The following is a 21,668-nucleotide window of genomic DNA, read 5'->3' on the forward strand; positions in this document are numbered from 1 at the left end:
ACCCTCCCGTACTGAGTCCGGAGTGATCTCGATCTTCTCTCAACATCAGATACTGCATGCAAGAAGTGAAGATGTGTCTTAGTTAAATATGCAAAATGTGACTGAACAGCAGCACTATAGGAGTAAAAAGAGGTAAGAATAAACCACAAACATAAAAACCCTTGATCCTACTTCTGTTTAAACTTCAAATATATCTTGTGCAGTGAAAACTGTAAATGTACAAGATTTAACAATATGTCAGCCAATTTCCATTTTCAGTATTCCATTAATATAAAGGTAATGAGAAACTGCACCCTGTTTGTTTCAGGAGGTGATGCAGCAGTATCATTCGACAGATGGAGGGGAAATTGGGCCTCGAGATTTTCAAAAACACACACATTCATTATCATGTTCACAAACACATTAGGAATCCACAAATACTAACCATTATTCACAAATACTTTACACATAGTATGCATAGACATACATTCATCCCCATTGACAAATTGAACAGCAGACAACCCTGTTATTGCATTCAACAGGGTTGCATATAACAGGTTTGCAGAATTAGCCTAATATCCACTATTACTAATGAGGGGTTAGCTAGCTTGGAACCACATGGTACATGTTAACTATGGATAAACACATTTTTCTGTGTATTGCAGAGATATAATGTAATATTTAATCACTCTAACAATATCGGTAACAGGGTTGCAACATTAAAGTTTACGACAGCAAGCAACACTGAAAGTTTTGTGAAACTATAACAAATTAAAAAGAGAGGACACTTACATTTATCCTGCCCATTTTGGAGTAAGAATGTGACACTGTTACTTCCTGATTCTGATATGGAATGTTCCATTTGTGAAATAGGGGGATATCGGTTTGATTGGGTTGCATGTAAAGTGTGGGACATATGTTAACACTACTTTTTAATAAAGAAAAACTTTTTCAAAACAAATAGCACATGTAAAAATGTGGGCACATTTAAGGGCACATCATTGTGTAACAAGTATTACATTACTGAAATGTTCAAAGTTAGTCAGGTGGGACACACCAAAGTTGCTTTTGGGTTATGTGTGCATTGTTTAGGTTTATTTGAAAATCATTACAAAATCAGTCCCAAGTCACTCTTCACAATGGTGTATTTGTTTTAAATTACATTTTAAGAAGTGATGGGACATAATTTCAGCTTCATTCGTTTAATGAGACCACACACACGAAATCCAGCATCAAAACACTACTTTTTCCCCATAATGTTCTTACCAGGCTTTCCTATGGACAACGCGAACTCGGTCCACAGCTTTGTCTTCAAATCCTTGTCGTAGTAAGAGTCGGCCGAAGAATTAAAAAGACATTCATGTTTGTGCCAGAAATCTATCAGCAAGTTGTCCATTGTAGGACCCCAGTGTGGTCCCCGTATCTGACCCCGAAAGTGTGTCATAATCTATAGCGTAAACACCCGTTATTTACCATAATATGATTTACCTGCACCGGTTGGTCCTCTCAAGGATTATGTTTCGCTTCTTCTTTGGTTTTGCCAAAGACGACATGATCCAAATTTAAAGGACGATTACTGCCACCACCTGATCTGGAGTGAGGACTGGTGGTTTTTGAGTTTATATAGTTTTTTGTGTGATTTTGATTTTATGTATTAATGTATTTATTTTGGCACAGAAATTAGGATAAAGTCTATCTTACATTATCTATCCACGTTTATATTAATATAGATACAATTTATATATACATAATTTCCCCCTTTTTATTTACTATTATACTGCTTTTATTATATAACCAACTAATAGATAATTTTGATAATTACATTAGATATATTATATATATAATTTCTCAAAGCCAGAATAATAAATTCCATGTAAGTATGGAAGTTATTGTAAATCTACATACATGAAATATCATAGAGCATTATCATTAGGTCTCTATATTATCTTTTATTAGAATATTAGGCCTATTTGAAAATTACAGTATATTTTCCATGTTACAGTCATAGACTATATATAACAACATATTATCAATAAATAAATAAACACACACTGTACAATCAATCACAGTTAATACAAATGACTTAAATATAGTACATTCAATAAAATAAAACAGATTTGGTTATACTAACAAGGAAACATTACAATACTACATCTTTGTTGAGTTCATGGTTGAGTTCATGTAAACTGATGCCGTCCTTCCTCGGTGATTGACAGCAGCACAGCCCTGCCTGTGTCGCTCTACCCGGTCTCCGCCATCTTGCCTCTCCCTGCCTGATAGAAGCCGAGTGCGGAAGTGGAAACGGCACTGTGCGGGCTCAGGGTTCCGCCTGTGAACGGCTTGCCAGATCCTCCCGCCGACACAGCCTGCTATCCATCAAATTCAACCGTTTCTGAACAGCAGAGACCTGGGGAGAGATGGCTGGACGGTTACCGGCGTGTGTTGTCGACTGCGGCACAGGGTAGGTTGTTCAAACCGGACCGCCGTGCAGACAGGGGGCTCGGGTGTCATGGAGAGGCTGAGTACGGTTAGGGACTGTCAGTGTCAGCAGCAGCGGCAGCAGCAACTGGGTGTGTGTCTCGGTGTGTATATGCAGACAGCTAGCCCTCAAGCTAATGTGCTCACGGACAGCTAACTGTGTCATATTAATACTATCTCCTTTTGCGTTAAACCCGGGCAGGTAATGCGAGTTTCTGTAAAGTGCACGGTCGCCGCTTATTTTCCAGTTTCGTCGTCCTGTTCGTTAGCTAATTTCATCATTAGCAAGGTTTCACCACTAGCTAGACTGTGTTTTCTTCCTGTCGGGGGATTTCACTGTAAGAACCCAGCGACTGTTTGATGTTACAAGACCAAGACCTGACTGAGGAAGAATCCCCTCACATCTGGCTTCATTCATTTACAGTTGCCAAGCTGTTATTGTCTATGCAGTGTAAAAACCTCTGTTAATCAACTATGTTTCCCACACTTATATGTACCTTATAAAGATACCCCTTCCTTAATCCAGTGCAATTTATATTTTTCGCTCATTAGTCTGGATTTGAGCAGGCGCAGTACTACTTCCTATACAGCCTGCACTTCCTCATTCACGCTTTTTAGTCCATATATGGTCGTTTCTCGGCAACCGAGCATGTTTTTTTGATTAACTTCTCTAATTTCTTCTCTATACCGAGCTACTGATTCTTTTCCTAAGCAATTTGACTCACTTGTATTTAAGCAATGATGATTTTCTTCGGCAGCAATTGATGTTTATAAAGGACACACAAAATATTACAGGGCTATATGTTATTTTAGCTCCTCCTGCAGCACTGTTTGTATTGATCGGTGTGCATACCCTCTTTCCTGCTTCGGTTTCAGGTAGATTTTCACTTATGATTGTTTTTAATCTTTTTAGTTTAAGTTTTAAGACATTTGTAAAGCTATTTTCCATTTTGTTTATTTATTAATTTTTTTTTTTTTTTACTGCATTCACATGAACCCACTCAGTTGTTGTATCTGCCATTTCCAAGGAATGATTCTCCCTTTAAGGAAGAGAAATGTCTTTTAACCACTGCGGACATGTAGATGTACTCTAATAGTGGACCTCAGCTGATGATAGGTATGCTCAGTTAGTTATGAGGACTGAAAGTAGTTTGCATTGCTTGCATGTAGAGGCTTGAACTCGTCACTCCTCACATTGCATACCACCACACTCTTACCCCCTCCTCCCCTCAGGCTGTAAACCAGTCTGCTGCTTCTGATCTGCACTGGGACAAGCAAAAGAAAGTACAGCTGAGAATTGGGTTAGCCTGTGCTAGTTTCTACTCATCAAGCAGATGGCTTCTACTTTTCAGGCCAAGCCTTAAAGTCATAACACATATGTTCCAGTATCAGTCTCTACAAGATTTACTTTTTTCATATTTCATATTTTCGAAATAATGCTTGGTCATTGAGTCACGGTTTAGACACAGCTTGAGATTCAATTTACGATTATGTCTTTGTGAGTGAAAACTTCCACATGCTATGGCTTTGCAGCTTAGCCAGAGAGACCCAGCTATTGGCAGATGTTGTAATCTGCTGAGGGAGTTAAACAGCTGTCTCTGAGTCATGCTCATGATGTCCAAACAGTGACAACTACATTTCCTTTTACACATCAACCTTCTAAGTGGCCTGGCTGCTATTATTAGAATACACTACTTGACCAGGCAATGAAAGAACCGCAGTCCCATCAAGATTTGTGCGTAGTTGTCAAATCACGGCTTCCTTAGCAGAAAAAAGATCTTGTGTTTCAGCTCAGAGCATTCGAAGGTCTTGGGTGGTCTTTCGTCATCATACTTAAGCAAACAGTTGACATTTAATAACACAAGGCTGCAATCATGATTGAGCCTCAGTCAGTTATAGATCAGCTTTTCTGTTAGAAAGTACAGACAGGTGACAAAGAAAATGAAAAAACTGAATAAATAAGTGGAGAAACATAATGAATTTAGATTCTTCCACACAGGTGAACATCATGATACTATTAAGTAATTAACATCCAGTCCTGCTCCGTGGCAGGTATGAAAATGCTGAGCAGGTCCAGTTGATTCTGCTTGTGTAAGAGGAAAAGATCTAAGTGACTCTGAAAGAGGGTTTATTTTAACCCCATAACACCTTAGTAAGACACTTTATGCTGCTTTTTTCTTTAATTTGTCACCCGTCTGTAAATACTTCATGTAGATAGAAATAACAACGTGTAAGATTCCAGAAAAGACACTAGCTAAAGTGGTTTACTCCTGTATTTGAGCTGACTGTGCTCAGCTTTAGCTGTCCTGTGCACTGATGTCCACTGTCTTGTTGAGGCAGGTTGAGTTGGACAAGCTGGGACTGTTCTGTGGTATGAAGGTGTTCAGAGTACTGCTGCTACAGTCTGTTGGTGTCAGCTCATGATGTTGTTACTGTCATGAGACAGTTGTTATCTATGAATGCTTTTATGGATTAAAATGACAAAAATGGTTTATCATGTTCACAGCCATGAAAATCTGGAAATATGGCGACTAAACATTACATTGATAACTGATAATATTGACTGTTATGGTATAGTATGTTGTAGTAATAAGAGGAAAAACACATTGATGTAACAAAGGCCTAGGTGATAAAATGAACAGCCAATCATATCCCTTGATAATGGAGTGTGTTATGCGTGACAAACAGCCAATCATTTAACAGGTGTGTTGTTCGATTGTACCAATAACAGAAGTGTGGAGGGAGAAAATGAGAAGTGAAGATGGAGAGGAAAATTAACAAAAAGTTCAAGTCAGTTTTCTGGTTTCTTTACGTCTAGACCGTTGTTTGTTTGTGGTTACACCTTAGCCGCTTCCACCCTTTGGATTATGCAATGTGTTATCAGTCATAACCGACGATACAAAGACATAACCCACACTGCAACGTACTACTTTTCTCCTGGTCTTTATTAAAACAGGTCATTCAAAATTGTCAATATTTATCGGTATGGACTGATATGAAAACTTTTATCATGATAAGATTTTTGGCACAAGACTTTTCATGAACTGCTAGCGTGGCAGCTATCAGTTAATTCATTCATTAATCCACTTGTTAGTCTCCTTTTGGCTCATTTTTCACCTCCACCACCTGAGAAACTGTTTGGCTACTAGCTGATCCTCCACTTTGTTCACCAGCTAGTCGCTAAAGCTGCTTTTTGGTGTCGGCCAAGTAAAGTACAGTGGGTTTATCAGAGCTTTTTCACTGAGAACAGCTGCCTGCTAATACCAGATATGATACTAATGAGAATGGTGAGACCAAATAAAAACAAAGTTGTGGCCATAAAATCAAAACACTGAGCTGAAAGATCCCAAAAAGATGCTGAGCTGAGGAAAACTACACAGTGAAGTGATACTTTTCTGTAGGTTTGTCACTACGAGTCACCACTTTCACATTAACACAGTGATTTAATTGAATGCAAATTTTAAAATTTTAATTGGTGCAGCTTCCAAGTAAAACTAATATTGTCTGTATTTGTTCTATAGCTGATTGCAGTTTGGGCTTTTATCTGACTTTCTTATCTGAAGTGAGTTGGCATGTTCAGTCTCAGCTCAGGTTTACCTTCAGCCCAAACACAAAGAGCTGGTGTAGTGTTATCAGACCATGTGCCAACCAAAGTCAATACATCATCCCTATTTCTGTCAACATATGTATTGTGTGTTATTGTGCTAAATTTCAAATTATCAGAACACAGATGACACATTGCATTATGTATTTAAAGGCCGATAATAATTTAATTTCCTTTGTGGTGATGACAGTCAGAGTTCGGTTCAAACAGTTTCTTAAAGTGTCATTTCATAAGACGATGCAGAAAGTCACTAGTGTGAGGTTTAGTAAGAGAACTGCCCACTGTTTACTATCAGAACTGGCACAGTCACAAGTGTAAACTGTATTACAAAACACTATAAAGTTGGATCTTAAAAATTGACAAGTTATTTTTAGTAATGCTGCACATAGTGGAGCTGCCAGTTTTCTGCTGTATTTGAACATGATCTCCTGTACTGTGTGGTGTGTATTCCCACAGCATTCTTTCTCCTGGCTCTACCTTTAAAAAAATTATCAGTGGTAGCTCTGTTGCTCTACAGAAAATGAAGTTGCCAGATTAGATTATATAACTTTATTCACACATTACACAACGTTTTCAGTTCCTGACAAACCAATAGTAATGCAATAGAAGCAGAAGAAAATAGGCTGTGGTGGTGGTGATGATGGCGGTCATGTACTTGCTGTTGCTTGTCAGTAAGTGTCACTTTATGTCAGAGGAGGTGACTTTACTCGACCCTTGAAAGTTAGACATAAATCAGACACACGTGTACTTTTACATCCATTGTTAAAGAGGAAATTATATCTCTTCATTTTTCTTTTTTTTCTTAGATAGTAATACAGACACCTATGTCATAAATAAATGACATTAAGATTGCATCTTTATTGTGTTTTTTACTCGTGTGTTGAGAGGAGTTATGTTCAGCAGTGATTCAGCCTGTAAGTTGGCAGGTGTGATATTGATTTAGAGGCATAAACTTTTGGAGAAACCATAGAAAGTGACATTTGCTCAGTGTGTGGTCATAAAATGAGCCTCCAGGTGATAAGAAGTTGTGGCTTTGATATTGCACTTAAGTGCTAGCAGTCCATCATTACACAGTGCTGTTTATTAATCCTGTATTTCTGCCTCCTGTCTGTATTTATTCTACACAAACATCTGCTGTCGCTTATATAAAAAATGTGTGACTTCCTGTGCATACGAACATGTATCCAGGAAAAAAAAAAAACTTAATTGGTTTTCAGGACAGGAAATATAAAAGCTTTCATAAGATTTCGAATATAAAAAGTTGTAGATTTTTATTTTATGCTGATGAAGAAACCACAGACACATTTCTTTAGAGCAGTTGTTTTGTTTTAGAAATTGAAACGAAGTGAATGTAACTCACTGTCATAACAACCAGTTCATTTCTTTATAAGACTGCTGATGTGGCTCCTTCCGGCTTCTTTTTTTCATAAAGTTGAATTCAAAGGAGCCACTATTATGACCAGGATGTGGCCTATTATGCCCACAGTGCTTTGGCAGTTGTCAGCAGTGTCCTCTATCAGTCCCTTGGGCCCTGTGTGCAGGAAGTTTGGGAGTCCTGTCTGGGCCTACCCCAGTCATGACTACATCTGGTCAGCATGTGCCCTGCAAAACACCATTCATACAGAGCAGAGCAGAAACGTGGAGAAGGCAGTAAACTCTCGAGTCTTTGATGATAAGGCTTAAAGGACAACCTGGGTTTTATTTTCTCATGTTTTTTGAGTAAAAGACAAAAATCTTTGCAATTGGTCCAATGTTGAACAAGAACGGTATAATAACGGGCAACCGCTAAACAGCTGCTGCAATGTAAACAACGGATCATTTGATCTTTGTCAAAGTATGTCCACTGTAAGTACTTGTTTTTGCCATTGACAGGTTCAGATTATTATTATAATGGCAATAATTACTACAGAGACAAACCTTTTTATGAAAGAGTAACTTCTTTTTTGTTTAAAGCCACCAGACACCATTGACAAAAACCTTAATTATACCTTGCAGAACACAGGAGTTGCTGGTCCAGTTAGTTTGTTTGTGTTATTGTGTGACATTAAGGGGTGGAAGAAGTATTCAGATCCTTTATATGAGTGAAAGTACCACACAATAACACATTGCAAAGATTGTAATCTCTATCAATCATTCACTTCCAAAAACATGGGAAGTGAGACCCATGTAAAAAAATCAGTGTTCCTTTAAGTTGTGCTTCTAGTGTCTAAACTAGAGGTGAAAATGCTGCAGTCATGATGAGTTTTAGAAACTTAAGTCATTTTTTTATTTACAGCTTCACTCTTAGGTGATGGTTTTGCTCAAAGCAAAGTAGGAAAGACAGGATTTATCAGTCACTGCTGAGGTCATAGTGAGTTTATATTGAGGAAGGTCAGTTTATACAGAAGTGATCTTTTTCCCCCAGACAAATATGAATAGTCCTCAGTTCCCAGTGTGACATGAATGGCTCTTTTAATGGCCTCCTATTAGCAAACCGCCGCTGCTTTTGGCACCCAACCAACCACCCAAAAGGACAGTGATGCCATTGATCAAAACAATAGGAGATAGCAGCCAAAAATAATCTTTACCGAGGTAAACTTTCACACATTTAAAGTGGAGCCAGGCAGCAGTGTAGCTGCAGCTTGTTGTTGTCCAGATCATGCAGCATGCTCCTCTATGGTGAAGTGTAATTCTTCTTTTCTCTTGCAGTTACACCAAACTGGGGTATGCAGGGAACACAGAGCCACAGTTCATCGTTCCATCATGTGAGTATTTCACTGTGCATTCAATTTCCCAAACACCAGCCAAGCAGGACAGGGACAATGACCAGGATACATTATAGAGAAGAGGAAATCGTTCAAAATGTGTTCCAAGAATGACGACATCCATAGTGGTTTAAATTTGTCTTTATGAGAGTGTGTCTCATGTCTTTGTCTTTGTGAAACTGTCCCTGTATCACTGGGACAACATGGTCCAAGTTTTAAGGGTTTTTCAGCTCTTTTATATGTAAAATGTATAATTATCTAAACTGTCCTGTACACAACTTTGTAAAAGAGTTTGACCTCTGTTGCTCTCTTTTTTCTCGTCAGGTATCGCCATCAAAGAGTCAGCCAAGGTCGGAGACCAGGCCCAGCGGAGGATGATGAAGGGGGTGGATGACTTGGATTTCTACATTGGAGATGAAGCAGTAGACAAGCCCACATATTCCACTAAGGTATGTGACCCTGATGGCTTTGCACACCCACAGAAACAACTGGTTAAACAACCACCATGTTAGACAGTATCACTTTCTTTTAGATAACATAATGCATTTAGCAGCTCATAAGCATGCAGCAGTCTAAATGAATGATCTTCCCCCTGCTGCGGTGGATGACAGTTTTTTTTTCAATCACCCAAACATGGAGGGGAGAGACTTCACACAGTCTGGGAAACAACTCTGTAAAATGTTTTTCACTAGACATGTAATGTGATATTATAAACAGTCCCAGCCGGTATTTCTCAAGTGTAGCCCATTTTAAAGCACGTTGATAAGGGTTTTGTTTTTGTTAGTCGTTCAGAGATTAGAAACAACACTGTTAGTATTTATATTTTAATTTGTAGAAACCACCCAGAGAGCAGACTTACTGCATGCACAACTATATAAAGTGACGGATTAGATGAAGATACTAATCTCTATCTCTATATGAGATTAATCTAAATTTACTATATGTTCTGTGATTTAATGAGATGCTTTTAATTTTGGGCTATCTGGATATTTTAATAAATAAAAATCCAGAAGCACGCACTTGTTTAAACTTCCTGTTTGTTACAGGCAGTAGACCACTCACTGTTTTAATAATATCAGTAATGATGACTTTGCTCCATATAGATGCCCCAGTAAGCCAGTTAGCCAGCACACACACTACTGGAGCTGTGCCCCAAATCCACTTCCTACTTCTAAGCAGGGTTTCATTTTATTTTTATAAAGTTGTTCCCACTACAAGTTTACTCAAAACAGTCCAAGTGCCAAAGACCAAAAAGAACTTAATTTTTGAGTGTAATGTTGAAGGACACTATTCTCACACAATGCAATGCAGGAAGTCAATGCACAAGCTGGTCACAGTTTGAAAATACTGAAACAAATTGTGGATGGTGGTGAAACAGTGAAACCTCAGCAAACAAAGAATAACTATTTAACTTGATGAAAAGTATGTTGTTGTCCTATTGTTAACTTTAATTGGCAGTGATGTTTTATAATTACAGCTTGACTGATGTCTAATGACAAACGTATAATTTCACTTTGGTATAAAATGATTTAGTATGTTGATGTCTTGTGCTGTAAATTTAGGCTGCAGACAGCATTGTAAAAGGTGAGTATGTGGCACATGTATGGGCTCAAATTAGGGTCAAAAAGATTTAGAGCTTGTAATATGATGTTCACAAATAATCAAATAATTCTGAAGTCATCCTTTGTAAACTTGAAGAATAAATCTGCATGGGAAATTCTACTTTGTGCATGTGTAGAAAAGTGTATTAGTGAAACAACAGACTGAATAAGATCTGTGAACAAATGATGTCAGTGGGGAGGTTACACATAGACACTGTGAAAGAAGAAGTGTTTTTGTGAACATCCATGTACAGATACAAAGCAGAAAACAGTGTGAAAACTCAGTGCACAGTGTTTGCCATTCAGTTACAAGTACAAATTTTGACCCTATTTTTTTCTCCTGAATCTGATTGGACAATGACAGTCCAAGGTCCTGTTACCTTGACCACTGATATAATTTCTTTGATTTTATCACACGTATTCACACGTATTGTTTTCAGCAAATACAAATCTTTTCCACTCATGTACAAACTTGAATTTCTGCTGCAGATTTAAAAGGTTGATCTATAACAACAAACTTTATTTTTGAACATGACTTTACAAGCTCAAAGACTTTTTGCCCTAATTTGAGCCCATTACTCATCGACTGTATAAATACAACACACTAAAGAAATGCAGCATTAATGACTGCAGTAAGTGACATCTGTGTTTGTTTGACAAGTTCATATGTGCCCTGTGGGGAAAGTGAATTTAAAAAATGAAGCACCACATTGCACAGTGAGAAGGAGTTTTGCAGGTCCAGAGTTTAAAAGTCTCAAACTAGAGTCAGTTCTGAAGACACATTATTGAATAAACTGTAGACTTTTGTTCCAAACTGGTCACTGAACCACCACCATCTCCAGATTTTATGGAAGATGACTATCAGCTGCAAATGCTGAATCTGGCGTAACAACTGACATACTGTGCATTTTAAATATTGCAGCATAGGACCCGCAGGGGAAACTGTGGTGTTGAACCTGTGATCAGACTCCATGATGAGAGTCGTCTCTGTTGAACTGCACTTCAGATCATGTAGACAGGAACTTAATCCAAAAGACAGGTTGAAAGTTAAATATACTGGAGTGTGTGGAAGTGTCCCTGCAGTTTCATTTTACAACATAATGCATCACTATTGCTGCATCTTGTGTTTAGGTCTTTCTCCGACTGCCCTGCCGTCTCACAGACATTATGCTAACTACCTGAACCCTTGTGTCAACAGTGGCCGATCCGTCATGGGATCGTGGAGGACTGGGACCTTATGGAGCGCTTCATGGAGCAGATCATCTTCAAGTACCTGAGGGCTGAGCCTGAGGACCACTACTTCCTCCTGGTAAGGGTCTTGTAAAATGTAACCAGTCTAAGGCAAGAAAACACAAGGTTTATCTGCAAATAATAAGTCTTCAAATGCCCTCTTCTTCTTTGAAATATGTTGTGTTGTTTTATTTCGATGATTTAACTGAAGCTACAGTATGTTACACAAAAAGACAGGAACATTAATTCTTGTTCAATGTTACACTAATAGACCAGTTAACATCCAGTCATTCTTTGTACCATTATACATATTGCAGTGTAGGTCTAATGGTAATTAAACAATTTTTTGTTTGCAGACAGAGCCTCCTCTTAACACACCAGAAAACCGAGAGTACACAGCTGAGATCATGTTCGAGTCCTTCAATGTACCCGGGCTGTACATTGCTGTGCAGGTGAGAGATGCTGGGACTTGTAGTTTGTCTATGACCAGGAAGTGCACATAATGCTGCTTCCTTATATTCATTCAAAAATCAGTTCAATTCTCCATCTTATCACATTTTACTCATCAGTAGTGCTTCCTACTGTGAACAGCTATAAGAACTTTTCCCTATCATTTGCATGTGAACAAACAGTTAAGATCAGTGTGACATTTTCCCTGTATTATGTGTGTCTGTGTGTGTCTGTGTGTGTGCGCGCCAGGCTGTGCTCGCTCTGGCAGCCTCCTGGACATCCAGACAGGTGGGAGAGAGGACGCTGACAGGCACCGTCATCGACAGCGGAGACGGCGTCACCCACGTCATCCCCGTGGTGAGTTCACAGACCGTAGTTTACAGCTCCCACAGTTACTCACTGTCTCTCACACATGCACATCAGTTTAATTTTTGAAGAGTCAGTATTTCTATGTAAGTACTGAACATTTCGCATTGTTGAAGTCAGTGTCATGCTTGGACACATTTGTGCCAATACATTTTCATAGCAGCTTGTTATTTATGCTGTAAATATGTACAATTTTACAGTAACTAGGTGGGACTTTTTAAGTGGCCTTGCTGTTTTAATTTTGATTTTGAATTTGAAGAGAGACATGGTAAAGCTCAAGCATTTTAGTTGATGATTGTGTTTGTCATGTTAATAACACAGATGTTGTAATTTAATTACGATTAGCCACAGCAGTGTGTAAGAATGTGAGTCGAGAAGTGTTATATTCATGTTTTATTCTCTATGTGGCCAAGGAAAAATAATTTTTCTCTTTTCAGAGAAGAATATTTCCACCTGTCTACTTGCTTAGTAACCGGATAATGTTGATGTTTGAAACCAGGCCACAGTGTTTCAGAGGTTGGAAGAAATTACTCAGTTTTAGGAAATGTGCTTGCAGAATACGTTTAGAGGCTGTATTACTGAATCAGCATGTCTGTAGCCGCTGCTGAACATGCGCAAAAAACGAGCCAAACACAACACTGCTGGGATGTGGAGACGGACTCAAAGTAAAACACAGATCTAATGGAAAAATATCAAGCTACAACAACTGTAGACTCAGTGTCTCTTTCTGATTTCTGCACTCTTGTACTTCTCTGTTATGTTGAACATTATATAACATCAGATGTCTCTCTCTCTGTCTCTTTGTGTGTCTGTGTCTCTCAGGCTGAAGGATACGTCATTGGCAGCTGTATAAAGCACATTCCCATCGCAGGACGAGACATCACCTACTTCACTCAGCAGCTCCTGAGGGAGAGGGAGGTGGGCATCCCACCAGAGCAGTCGCTGGAGACAGCCAAGGCAGTAAAGGTAGGTCCTCAACTACGATTCCCATCAGCCACTTTGTCTGTTAAAGAGGCAGTAATCACCTCAACTGGTGCTGAGTTGAATCACAAAAGTTTTTCCATCTGCCGTCAGTGGGATACGATACAACACAACAACCTCTTCTGGCTGTAAACTGGAGTGACTGACAGTGTCCCATTTAGTGCTGGCACACAACGCCATGCTGAATGTGGTGATCCTAGGCTTGTGTGTGTGTGTGTGTGTGTGGGTGTGTGTGTGTGGGGATGGGTGGGGAGAGACTCAGACTGACAGTCCCTATAATATAATATAATGACATCATGGCAGAAGAATATTATGAGCTCACAGTTGAGTAGCTCCAACAAAAAAATGATTTATGATGATAAGTTAAATCAGGAATTTATAAAAACAAAAGAAAACTTTCATTGACATTAGATTTCCATATATTTGGATATTGTGAGAACATTATTCAGGGCCTGAAACGATCTGAAATGAAATATATTTGACAAAATGAATAACACATTTCACGTTGTTATTTTGATGGACACAAAATTGGGATTGGGTGAATAAGCTTCTAATAAAGTCACCTAGGCTTAGGTCCAACCTGAGGCCCTTTGCTGCATGTCATTCTCTCTCTCTCTCTCTCTCTCTCTCTCTCTCTCTCTCTCTCTCTCTCTCTCTCTCTCTCTCTCTCTCTCACTGCAGCTGTAATAAAAGGCAAGAATGCCTGAAAAAATTGCATAACAAAATACTTATTGGCTCGAGACACATTCCATTCACAACATGCTGCTTTTTGTCCTCAGACTCCAGCTCCATTTACCATAGTGACAGTGATAGATTCCTCATTTTGAAAAATTTGATGGAACTTCATTGTTTAACTCCAGGAGGACACTAGGTGGCACTGTTGGTCTGCGTTTTACATGCATATTCCGTCCTTGAAAAAGCCACTGCTTTTGTTTTGCTTTGATTTTAGTTTCTGATAATCTACATTTTTTCCCCCAACCTGAGATCAGCTCAAGTCATAGATGGTTTTTTTTGTTTTGTTTTTTTTTTTGCATGAAAATAAAAACAAACTTACAGAATATTAACTGTAGAAGTAACTTTTTTGCTGTTTCAGCTTTGTATCTTCAAACCTGCATCACCAAAAGTATTTGAGATTTTTTTATTTATTCAGTTTCCAACTTTCCAGGTGACAAACAGATACAACTTAATTTACCTTCCCTTATTGTCACTGTCAGTCGCCACATTTTATTGATCCGGGTTGCCCCATGTTTACTAAATAGCTTGTTATCAGAGACTTTGTTCTTGATGTCAAGGACCATTCTTCGTTAGCCTGAGGCACACACACAAGAAATGATGTGGTGTGTTGTGCATATTGCCAATCACGTCTTTAAATGTTTTCAATCCAGCGGTCTGGCAGTATGAACCATGTTCCCTCCAAATCAAACTAATGACACCTACAGAAACAAAATCAGTTACAGTGTAAACAGTCATACTCTCATTATAACTCACTGATGGCAAAACACTGAGTCATCACAGTCATCTCTACATAAAGGGAATTATCAGCACCATTGTAAAGATTGCTGAAGATGAAGATACAACTGTATTTGTGTTCACCCCGTTAGGAGCGGTTCAGCTATGTGTGCCCAGATCTAGTCAAAGAGTTCAACAAGTACGACACAGACGGCTCCAAGTGGATCAAGCAGTACACCGGCATCAACGCCATCAGCAAAAAGGAGTTCACCATCGACGTCGGCTACGAGCGTTTCCTGGGACCTGAGATCTTTTTCCACCCAGAGGTCAGTCTGTGCAGCGTGAATCACAGGAGCGGACAAAGTTTAAGATTTACTGAAACCTACGGAGACTAGACAGGCCACACATAACAAGCACAGCACACTGTACAGTGGGTAGACTATGATTAGAGCTGTGTCAATATTCACAACACAAACTGAAATCTGTACAACATTTTGCTTTGCCAAGTAATGCAACAATTTTTGAGGAACAGGTGTAAAATTGGGTTAAAACACACCATACTGTTGCTTAGCTCTGATCCAGGACTTTAATGACAGACCGTCGCACACAATATGTATGTGTGTAACACATGCATCTTGCATCAGGGCTTATGTTTGCTCACTGTTCTGAGACAGTTTTGTTTGTTTTTCCCACCAGCTTGATGTCAGCAGTTACAATCCTTTAACCAGTATGCCTTTACAAACTCACCCAGACTGGAGCAGTCTCAGTCTGGTTTGGTTTAGGGCTGAATAATATGCAAAAAAAAAAAAATCATATTATGATTATCATATTAAGCAATGTTGTGACACATTTTACATTTATCAGAACAACTGCAACCCTGTGATTTGGATATTGCACTTGGATTAACTGTTGAGCTCTAGTTTGGTCAAATCCATTGTGATGCTGTTTTTTATACATACAGTCTGTGACACAGGTGAGACATCCTGGATATCTAACGACTGACACATCTTCTTTGTCTCCTCACCATCACAGTTTGCCAACCCTGACTTCACCCAGCCGATCTCCGAGGTCGTGGATGAGGTCATTCAGAACTGCCCTATTGATGTCAGGCGTCCGCTCTATAAGGTGAGCTTGACTTAACATCGTTTGGCAGAGCTGTTTCTCTTTCTAAGAGTGTCCATATATATATTAGTAAAAATGTTTGTTTTGTATGGGATTAACTGGTGTGACATTTTGGACAGGGCTGGACATCAACTGGACATTTGAAAATAGTTTTTCATTTAACAAAACCTGCTTCGGCTAGACCTTATGTTTTTACATGGTCTGTTAAATTCTGGTCTGTTCATGACTCAATTTGATCACTGTTATTTTTGAATATAAACTATGCGGTTTAGGTTTTTGCAGACATCTGTAGTGAAGACTACAGTCTGTTTTTATTCATTTCTAAGCAAATAAGCTTGATTACAGATAATAGTCCTGCTGTATTTTTTATTTTATTTTAGTTACTATAAAATGTATTTATGCAAGATAGAGATAAATTGTTTTATCTTTGGTAATCAGCGGGGTCAGGGCTTGTTTTCAGAGCATTGAATCATGCATCATACATTCCCCATCAGCGTCCTGCACATCACACTTGCTCAGGTCACTGGGGTTAAGTGCTTCTTACTCTACAGAGCTGTAATCCCAGTCACCCTCTCTTCCACAGAACATTGTTCTGTCAGGAGGCTCCACCATGTTCAGGGACTTTGGGCGCCGTCTGCAGAGAGACTTAAAGAGGACGGTTGATGCCCGACTGAAGATGAGTGAGGAGCTGAGTGGAGGCAAGCTCAAGGTGAGTGTACACATTCATTTGTACGCAGCACAGATCGATACCGCTCGACAAAATACAATTACTGCGTGAGGAGTGAAACTGAGAAAAAATGTCTTTTAAAGTTTCTCTGCTTTCATACTGTGAATGCAGTTGGTACAGATGTGAACTGAATATAAATCAGCTGACAGCAAAATTTGTGAAGTATAACATGGTCTTAAAATCTTCATTTGAGGTCGGAGAAGGGAAGAAGTTTATAATTAATCTCTCCTGCCTCCTCCTCAGCTGGTTCAAGACAATACCTGTGAGTCATCTTGATGAGATGTTAAATGTCATCCAGCCTGAGGCGGAGCTGACTGGCATTTGTAAAACCACCTCAGGCATGGAAGAAGCAGATGGTGAATGTAGCTAATCCAAGTCCAGAAAATAAATAGAGAACATGCTGAATTTTATTTGTATTTGAACAGGTTTCTCTCCCAAAGCGTCCTGGGAATCGATGAAAATGTAGGCTTGTGTGCAGACCTTCAGTGTGGGTGTAAACCATACATGTACACGTAATGTGCTGTATGTACAGTGGCTTTAGAAAGTATTCAGACCCATTTGCTGTTTGCACATTTGTTGATTTAATTTAAAATGGACCAAATTTACATTTTTGTCCATAAAACTACATTCAATAACTCTCAATAGTAATGACAAAGTGAAAACATGTTTCTGGAAAAGTTTGTAAATGTATTAGAAAAACAGAACTTTTTCATTTACAAATGTGTTCAGACTCTTTGCTGTGGCTCCAAACTGTGTCCAGGTGCTTCCTCTTTGCTTTAATTAACCATGAGATGTGTCTGGACCTTGACTGGAGTCCACCTGTAGCAAATTGAATTAATTGGACATTAAAGTCCCACAATTCACACTGCATGTCAGGACAAAAAGCAAGCCATGACGTCTGTGTAGATTGTGATGAAGCATAGATCGGGGTAGGGTGATAAAAACATTTCCAGGAGCACAGGGACCTAAATAACTGAAAAGGAAGACGTTTGGAACCAGGACTCTTCCTAATTTGCACGTCCAATCAAACGTAAGGGCAAGAAGGGCCTTGGTCAGGGATATGAGGTGAAGCGTTTAGAGACTTACCCAAGAAGACTTGAAGCTGTAATTGCCAAAGCGGCTTCTACAAAGAACTGAATACTTATGAAATACTGAATGAGAGATTTCAGTTTGTGATTTTTTTTTTTTTTCTTTTTATCTGCAAAAATGTCTAAAAACATGTTTTCACTTTGCCATTCTGGGTTATTGAGTCTGGACTGATTTGATCCATCTACAGTTAAATCTATAACAACAAAAAGTGAAGGTGTCTGAAAACTTCCTGATGTGCTCTGATGTTTTTCTATTCCACTGTGTATTCAGACTGAGAGACTTCATTGTGTGTTGTGCTGACAGGTTTTGCTCTGCTGGAAAGAAAGTACATATGATGAAAACACCTGTGAAACATAGACAGTATTAAGAGTCCAGCTACACATCGATCAGCTACAACATTAAAACCAGTTACCTGCTTCATTCTGTCCCTTGTCATCCCATCACTGCTACTTCACACACTGTATCTGTCAAGGTGGTTGAATATAGCTGATCCCACTGTTTCTCTCTGTCTCTCCGTCCTCAGCCAAAACCAATCGATGTCCAGGTCATCACTCATCATATGCAGAGATATGCAGTGTGGTTTGGTGGATCAATGTTAGCGTCAACTGTAAGTATTTCTCACATGCACCTGCACCACTTCATCAACATGTAGCAGTTAAACGTTATGACAGGAGGATAATATCTACTTCTACATGATGGCTTTCATCTTGTGCGACACCGAAGGGCGTGCACTACTTTTGTTAAGTTTTTATATGTTGTGTAATTTTTCAAAGCAACAACAATGTTGAACAATGGCAGTTAAGGGCCCCAAGTATCAAGATCTGAAGTAATTATTCATGACATTTTAATACAAATGAACAATATATTTATCTTCTTTGCATCACCAGTTGTTACATGTAAAAACTAGTGAATTCAATGCAAGTAGTCTCATCTCTTTATAGATTAATAGTTTTTATAATGTGGAAAAAAAAAAAGTCTTGGGAGCTACATCAGAAAAATAGTGTCAGCCTTCAAGTCTCTGAGTCTCCAGGCTTGGAGACTGTCATGTTTGATTGACAGCTGAAAGATCAGGCATCAAAACACAATTCAAACAAACTGTCACAGTGCAAAACAAACTGACACAGTGTTGTTGAAGAATAAAAGCTATAGCATTTAGCATCTAAGCTGAACAAAGTTGACATTTGCAGGTAAATTTTTTCTAAAGCTGAATAGCTAATTAACTATCTAGCCTTCACACTGACATTAGCAGTGAGTTTGTTTGTTAGCCCATTTAGCAAACTACAGTGCACAACAAGACGTGTCCCTGTCTGGAAATTAGGTAATGAGAAGGAGACATAGGCAGGAAAGTTAACATGAATTGCTGTTCAAAGCCTGGTTCTGCTTGTGTTGTCTGGCTGTTACTGGGTGTTTCAAACTTAAACAAAAAACAAATACTGGTGTAGGTGGGGTTATGCTCTAGGCACAGGTGAGATGATGAAATATGATCCAGAAGTCCAATTTCACTAACACATCTTGGGGTTCAAAGGCTCAATTGGTACCAGAACACTGCCAAGCATTTTGCTTTAAACTACTAGACAGGATTTTTACAACTTTGGAAGGTTATCACTGGCACAATCATTTTATCCTTGTTCAGTGTTATTCTCTGCACATTAACAAGTAATCTACCAGTGTGTGCTTCAGTGTATTGGGCTGTTGCCAGATGATGAGTCCTTGAGGTCGGACTCACACATTTCCTCATATTTTTTCAAATTCAATAATTTGATGCTTATATGGTAATTTTACACACAATATTTGAGTTGGATTTTAAAACTTTTACATTTACTTTCCAAAAAACCTCTGCCATCTGGTTGGTCTGAGAACAGTCCTGTGGTGCAGTGACAGTGCTGCTTCTTTCAGCAGCAGTTGATGTAAAATAAATAAAATAACCATCATGCCCGATGAAAGTAAACAGCACCACCTGCAGAAAATGAATATGCAAATATATGCAACTTTTCTCATGTTATCGGTCAGTGTTGGCACTCACCTTCATCCTTCTTTGTCTCCACAGCCTGAGTTCTACCAGGTCTGCCACACCAAAAAAGACTACGAAGAGATCGGGCCGAGCATCTGTCGCCACAACCCTGTGTTTGGAGTCATGTCTTAACTTTGGATCGCCAAAGTCTAACAGCAGCGGGTGGGGGCTGGGGGGTGGGAGGGGGGTGTGGAGAGTGGAGAGTGATGAAGTTAGGCGGTTTAAAGGTCAGACTCAGGAGGTGGGGGACGGTGGTGCTTCTGTGCTTTTTGATTATTTGTTCAGCTATGGATGTGTGGGATGCGACGGAGATCCAGAATATAAAAAAGGAAAAAACAAAACAAAAACAAAAAAGAAAAGAGACCAGACCAAACACAAGATCGGCTGGAAAATTTATTGTGAATGTTCCTTTATTTTTTTTTTTCTTTCTTTCTTTGTATTTTCTTTTCAAAATGAGGGAAAACAGTTTGTACGCCAAAACAGTTTTAAGAGCATTTCTGGATCTGTTGAGCAACATGCAGTGGTGGTGATGATGATGATGATGATGATAAAGATGATGATGATGATGAATATAAAGATGGTGTTGGAGGAGGCCGAAGATGATGACAGTAACATTGATAGTAATTTCCTGACACCAGAACATATTATTTATGTTTATAGAACATGAGTCCAGGCGAGATCCCACGACTCTTGAGCTCATTGACAACTTTAGAACATATTATTGTCTGCTTTTATTTTCTGCAAATTATTTCAGCTTCAAAAGCACATGTCTGTGTATCACGGTAAGAGCTTGTTTATATTTCATACTAAAGTTTTTATATGTAAAACTTGGGAAATCAGGGGTAAAAAAAATGAATGGATTCCAATATGAACAAAAGACTGTTTTAAACCATGATGCAGCTTTGATACGCAGTATTTTCTTTGAGTCCGAGTACTATAGTTCCCCACATGTGTCATCGCTGTCTGCCCTTTAATTCTTCATACATTAATTCACATCTGCTTTCACTTCGGACAGTGTCAGGTTTCCACCTCTGTGGTGCAGTGAAAGAAAAGAGAGAGGAGTTACTGAGGTTAAGAAAATGAAACTGAATAAGAATGACTGTCAGACCAGTATTGTTAGACTAGAAGTTTTTTTTTATTATTAAATACCAAATTATTAAAATAATGGGATTTGTGTATTTAATGCCTTGCAACATTCCAATAAAGGCTCAAATTTGTTTCTAAGTCCTGGAGTGTTTGTCCTTGTGTTTTATATCACTGCTTTCACTGATCATTTCCATTACAAATGAATCCATCAATTATTTTCTTGATTAACACTTTTTTGTAATAAAATAAAATCTAACATTTGATATCACGAGAGCACTAACTGATGTCTTCTCGTACCTTATTTCATCTACCAACAATCAAAAATTTAATTTGCTGTGGTATGAAAAAAAAATAATTTGAGAAATGTAATCAGCGAATGTTTTGTATTTGATAAATTGTTCAATAGTTTAATCTGTTAGATTTAAGTGGAATCTGCCAAAAATTATGTTTGACAAACCTCCACTGTGACTGTTGTATCTTTGGTTTATTGATACAATAATAAGATTCCTTGATGGACAGACTCGCTCCCAAAAGGGTCTGGGAGTGGTCCAAGGCAGGACAAGACCTGCAATGAGCCAGTGCCATCCTCAGCACCTGGGTGTGGCCCAAAGCAAGATCCTCTTCAAATGAAAAATTCAAGGCCAAATGACCAAAATAAATAAATAAATAAATAAATATATATATGTATATATATGAAATAATAATGAGAAAGAAGCATTGCTGGGGACTGGATGGTGGGCCCAGTCTGCCT

At 38.7% G+C, this 21,668-nt stretch overlaps 2 protein-coding genes across 2 annotated transcripts in view; one reads left to right on the top strand and one right to left on the bottom strand.

The window, feature by feature from the left end:
- LOC111663438 (uncharacterized) overlaps positions 1–1,461 on the bottom strand; it is a 4,010-nt gene extending 2,549 nt beyond the window's left edge. Inside the window, exon 1 of the mRNA XM_023417634.2 lies at positions 1,246–1,461. Within this exon, the coding sequence (XP_023273402.2) occupies positions 1,246–1,423 (178 nt within the window). The 5' untranslated portion in view covers positions 1,424–1,461. The remainder of the gene's footprint in view (positions 1–1,245) is intronic.
- Positions 1,462–2,253: 792 nt separating this feature from the next.
- On the top strand, positions 2,254–21,055 carry LOC111663445 (actin-related protein 3). The gene is made up of 12 exons (XM_023417646.2): positions 2,254–2,440; positions 8,750–8,805; positions 9,130–9,254; positions 11,605–11,715; positions 11,993–12,088; positions 12,336–12,443; positions 13,275–13,418; positions 15,035–15,208; positions 15,915–16,007; positions 16,588–16,713; positions 18,344–18,427; positions 19,868–21,055. Exons 1-12 carry the CDS (start codon positions 2,397–2,399, stop codon positions 19,961–19,963), a joined length of 1,257 nt encoding a protein of 418 aa, XP_023273414.1. The 5' UTR covers positions 2,254–2,396; the 3' UTR covers positions 19,964–21,055.
- The last annotated feature ends 613 nt before the right edge of the window (positions 21,056–21,668 follow it).

This window comes from Seriola lalandi, unplaced genomic scaffold (genome assembly GCF_002814215.2).
Source record: "Seriola lalandi dorsalis isolate HSWRI2012SDOR001 ecotype SW California unplaced genomic scaffold, Sedor1 jcf7180002054576, whole genome shotgun sequence".
NCBI classification, from domain to species: Eukaryota; Metazoa; Chordata; class Actinopteri; order Carangiformes; family Carangidae; genus Seriola; species Seriola lalandi.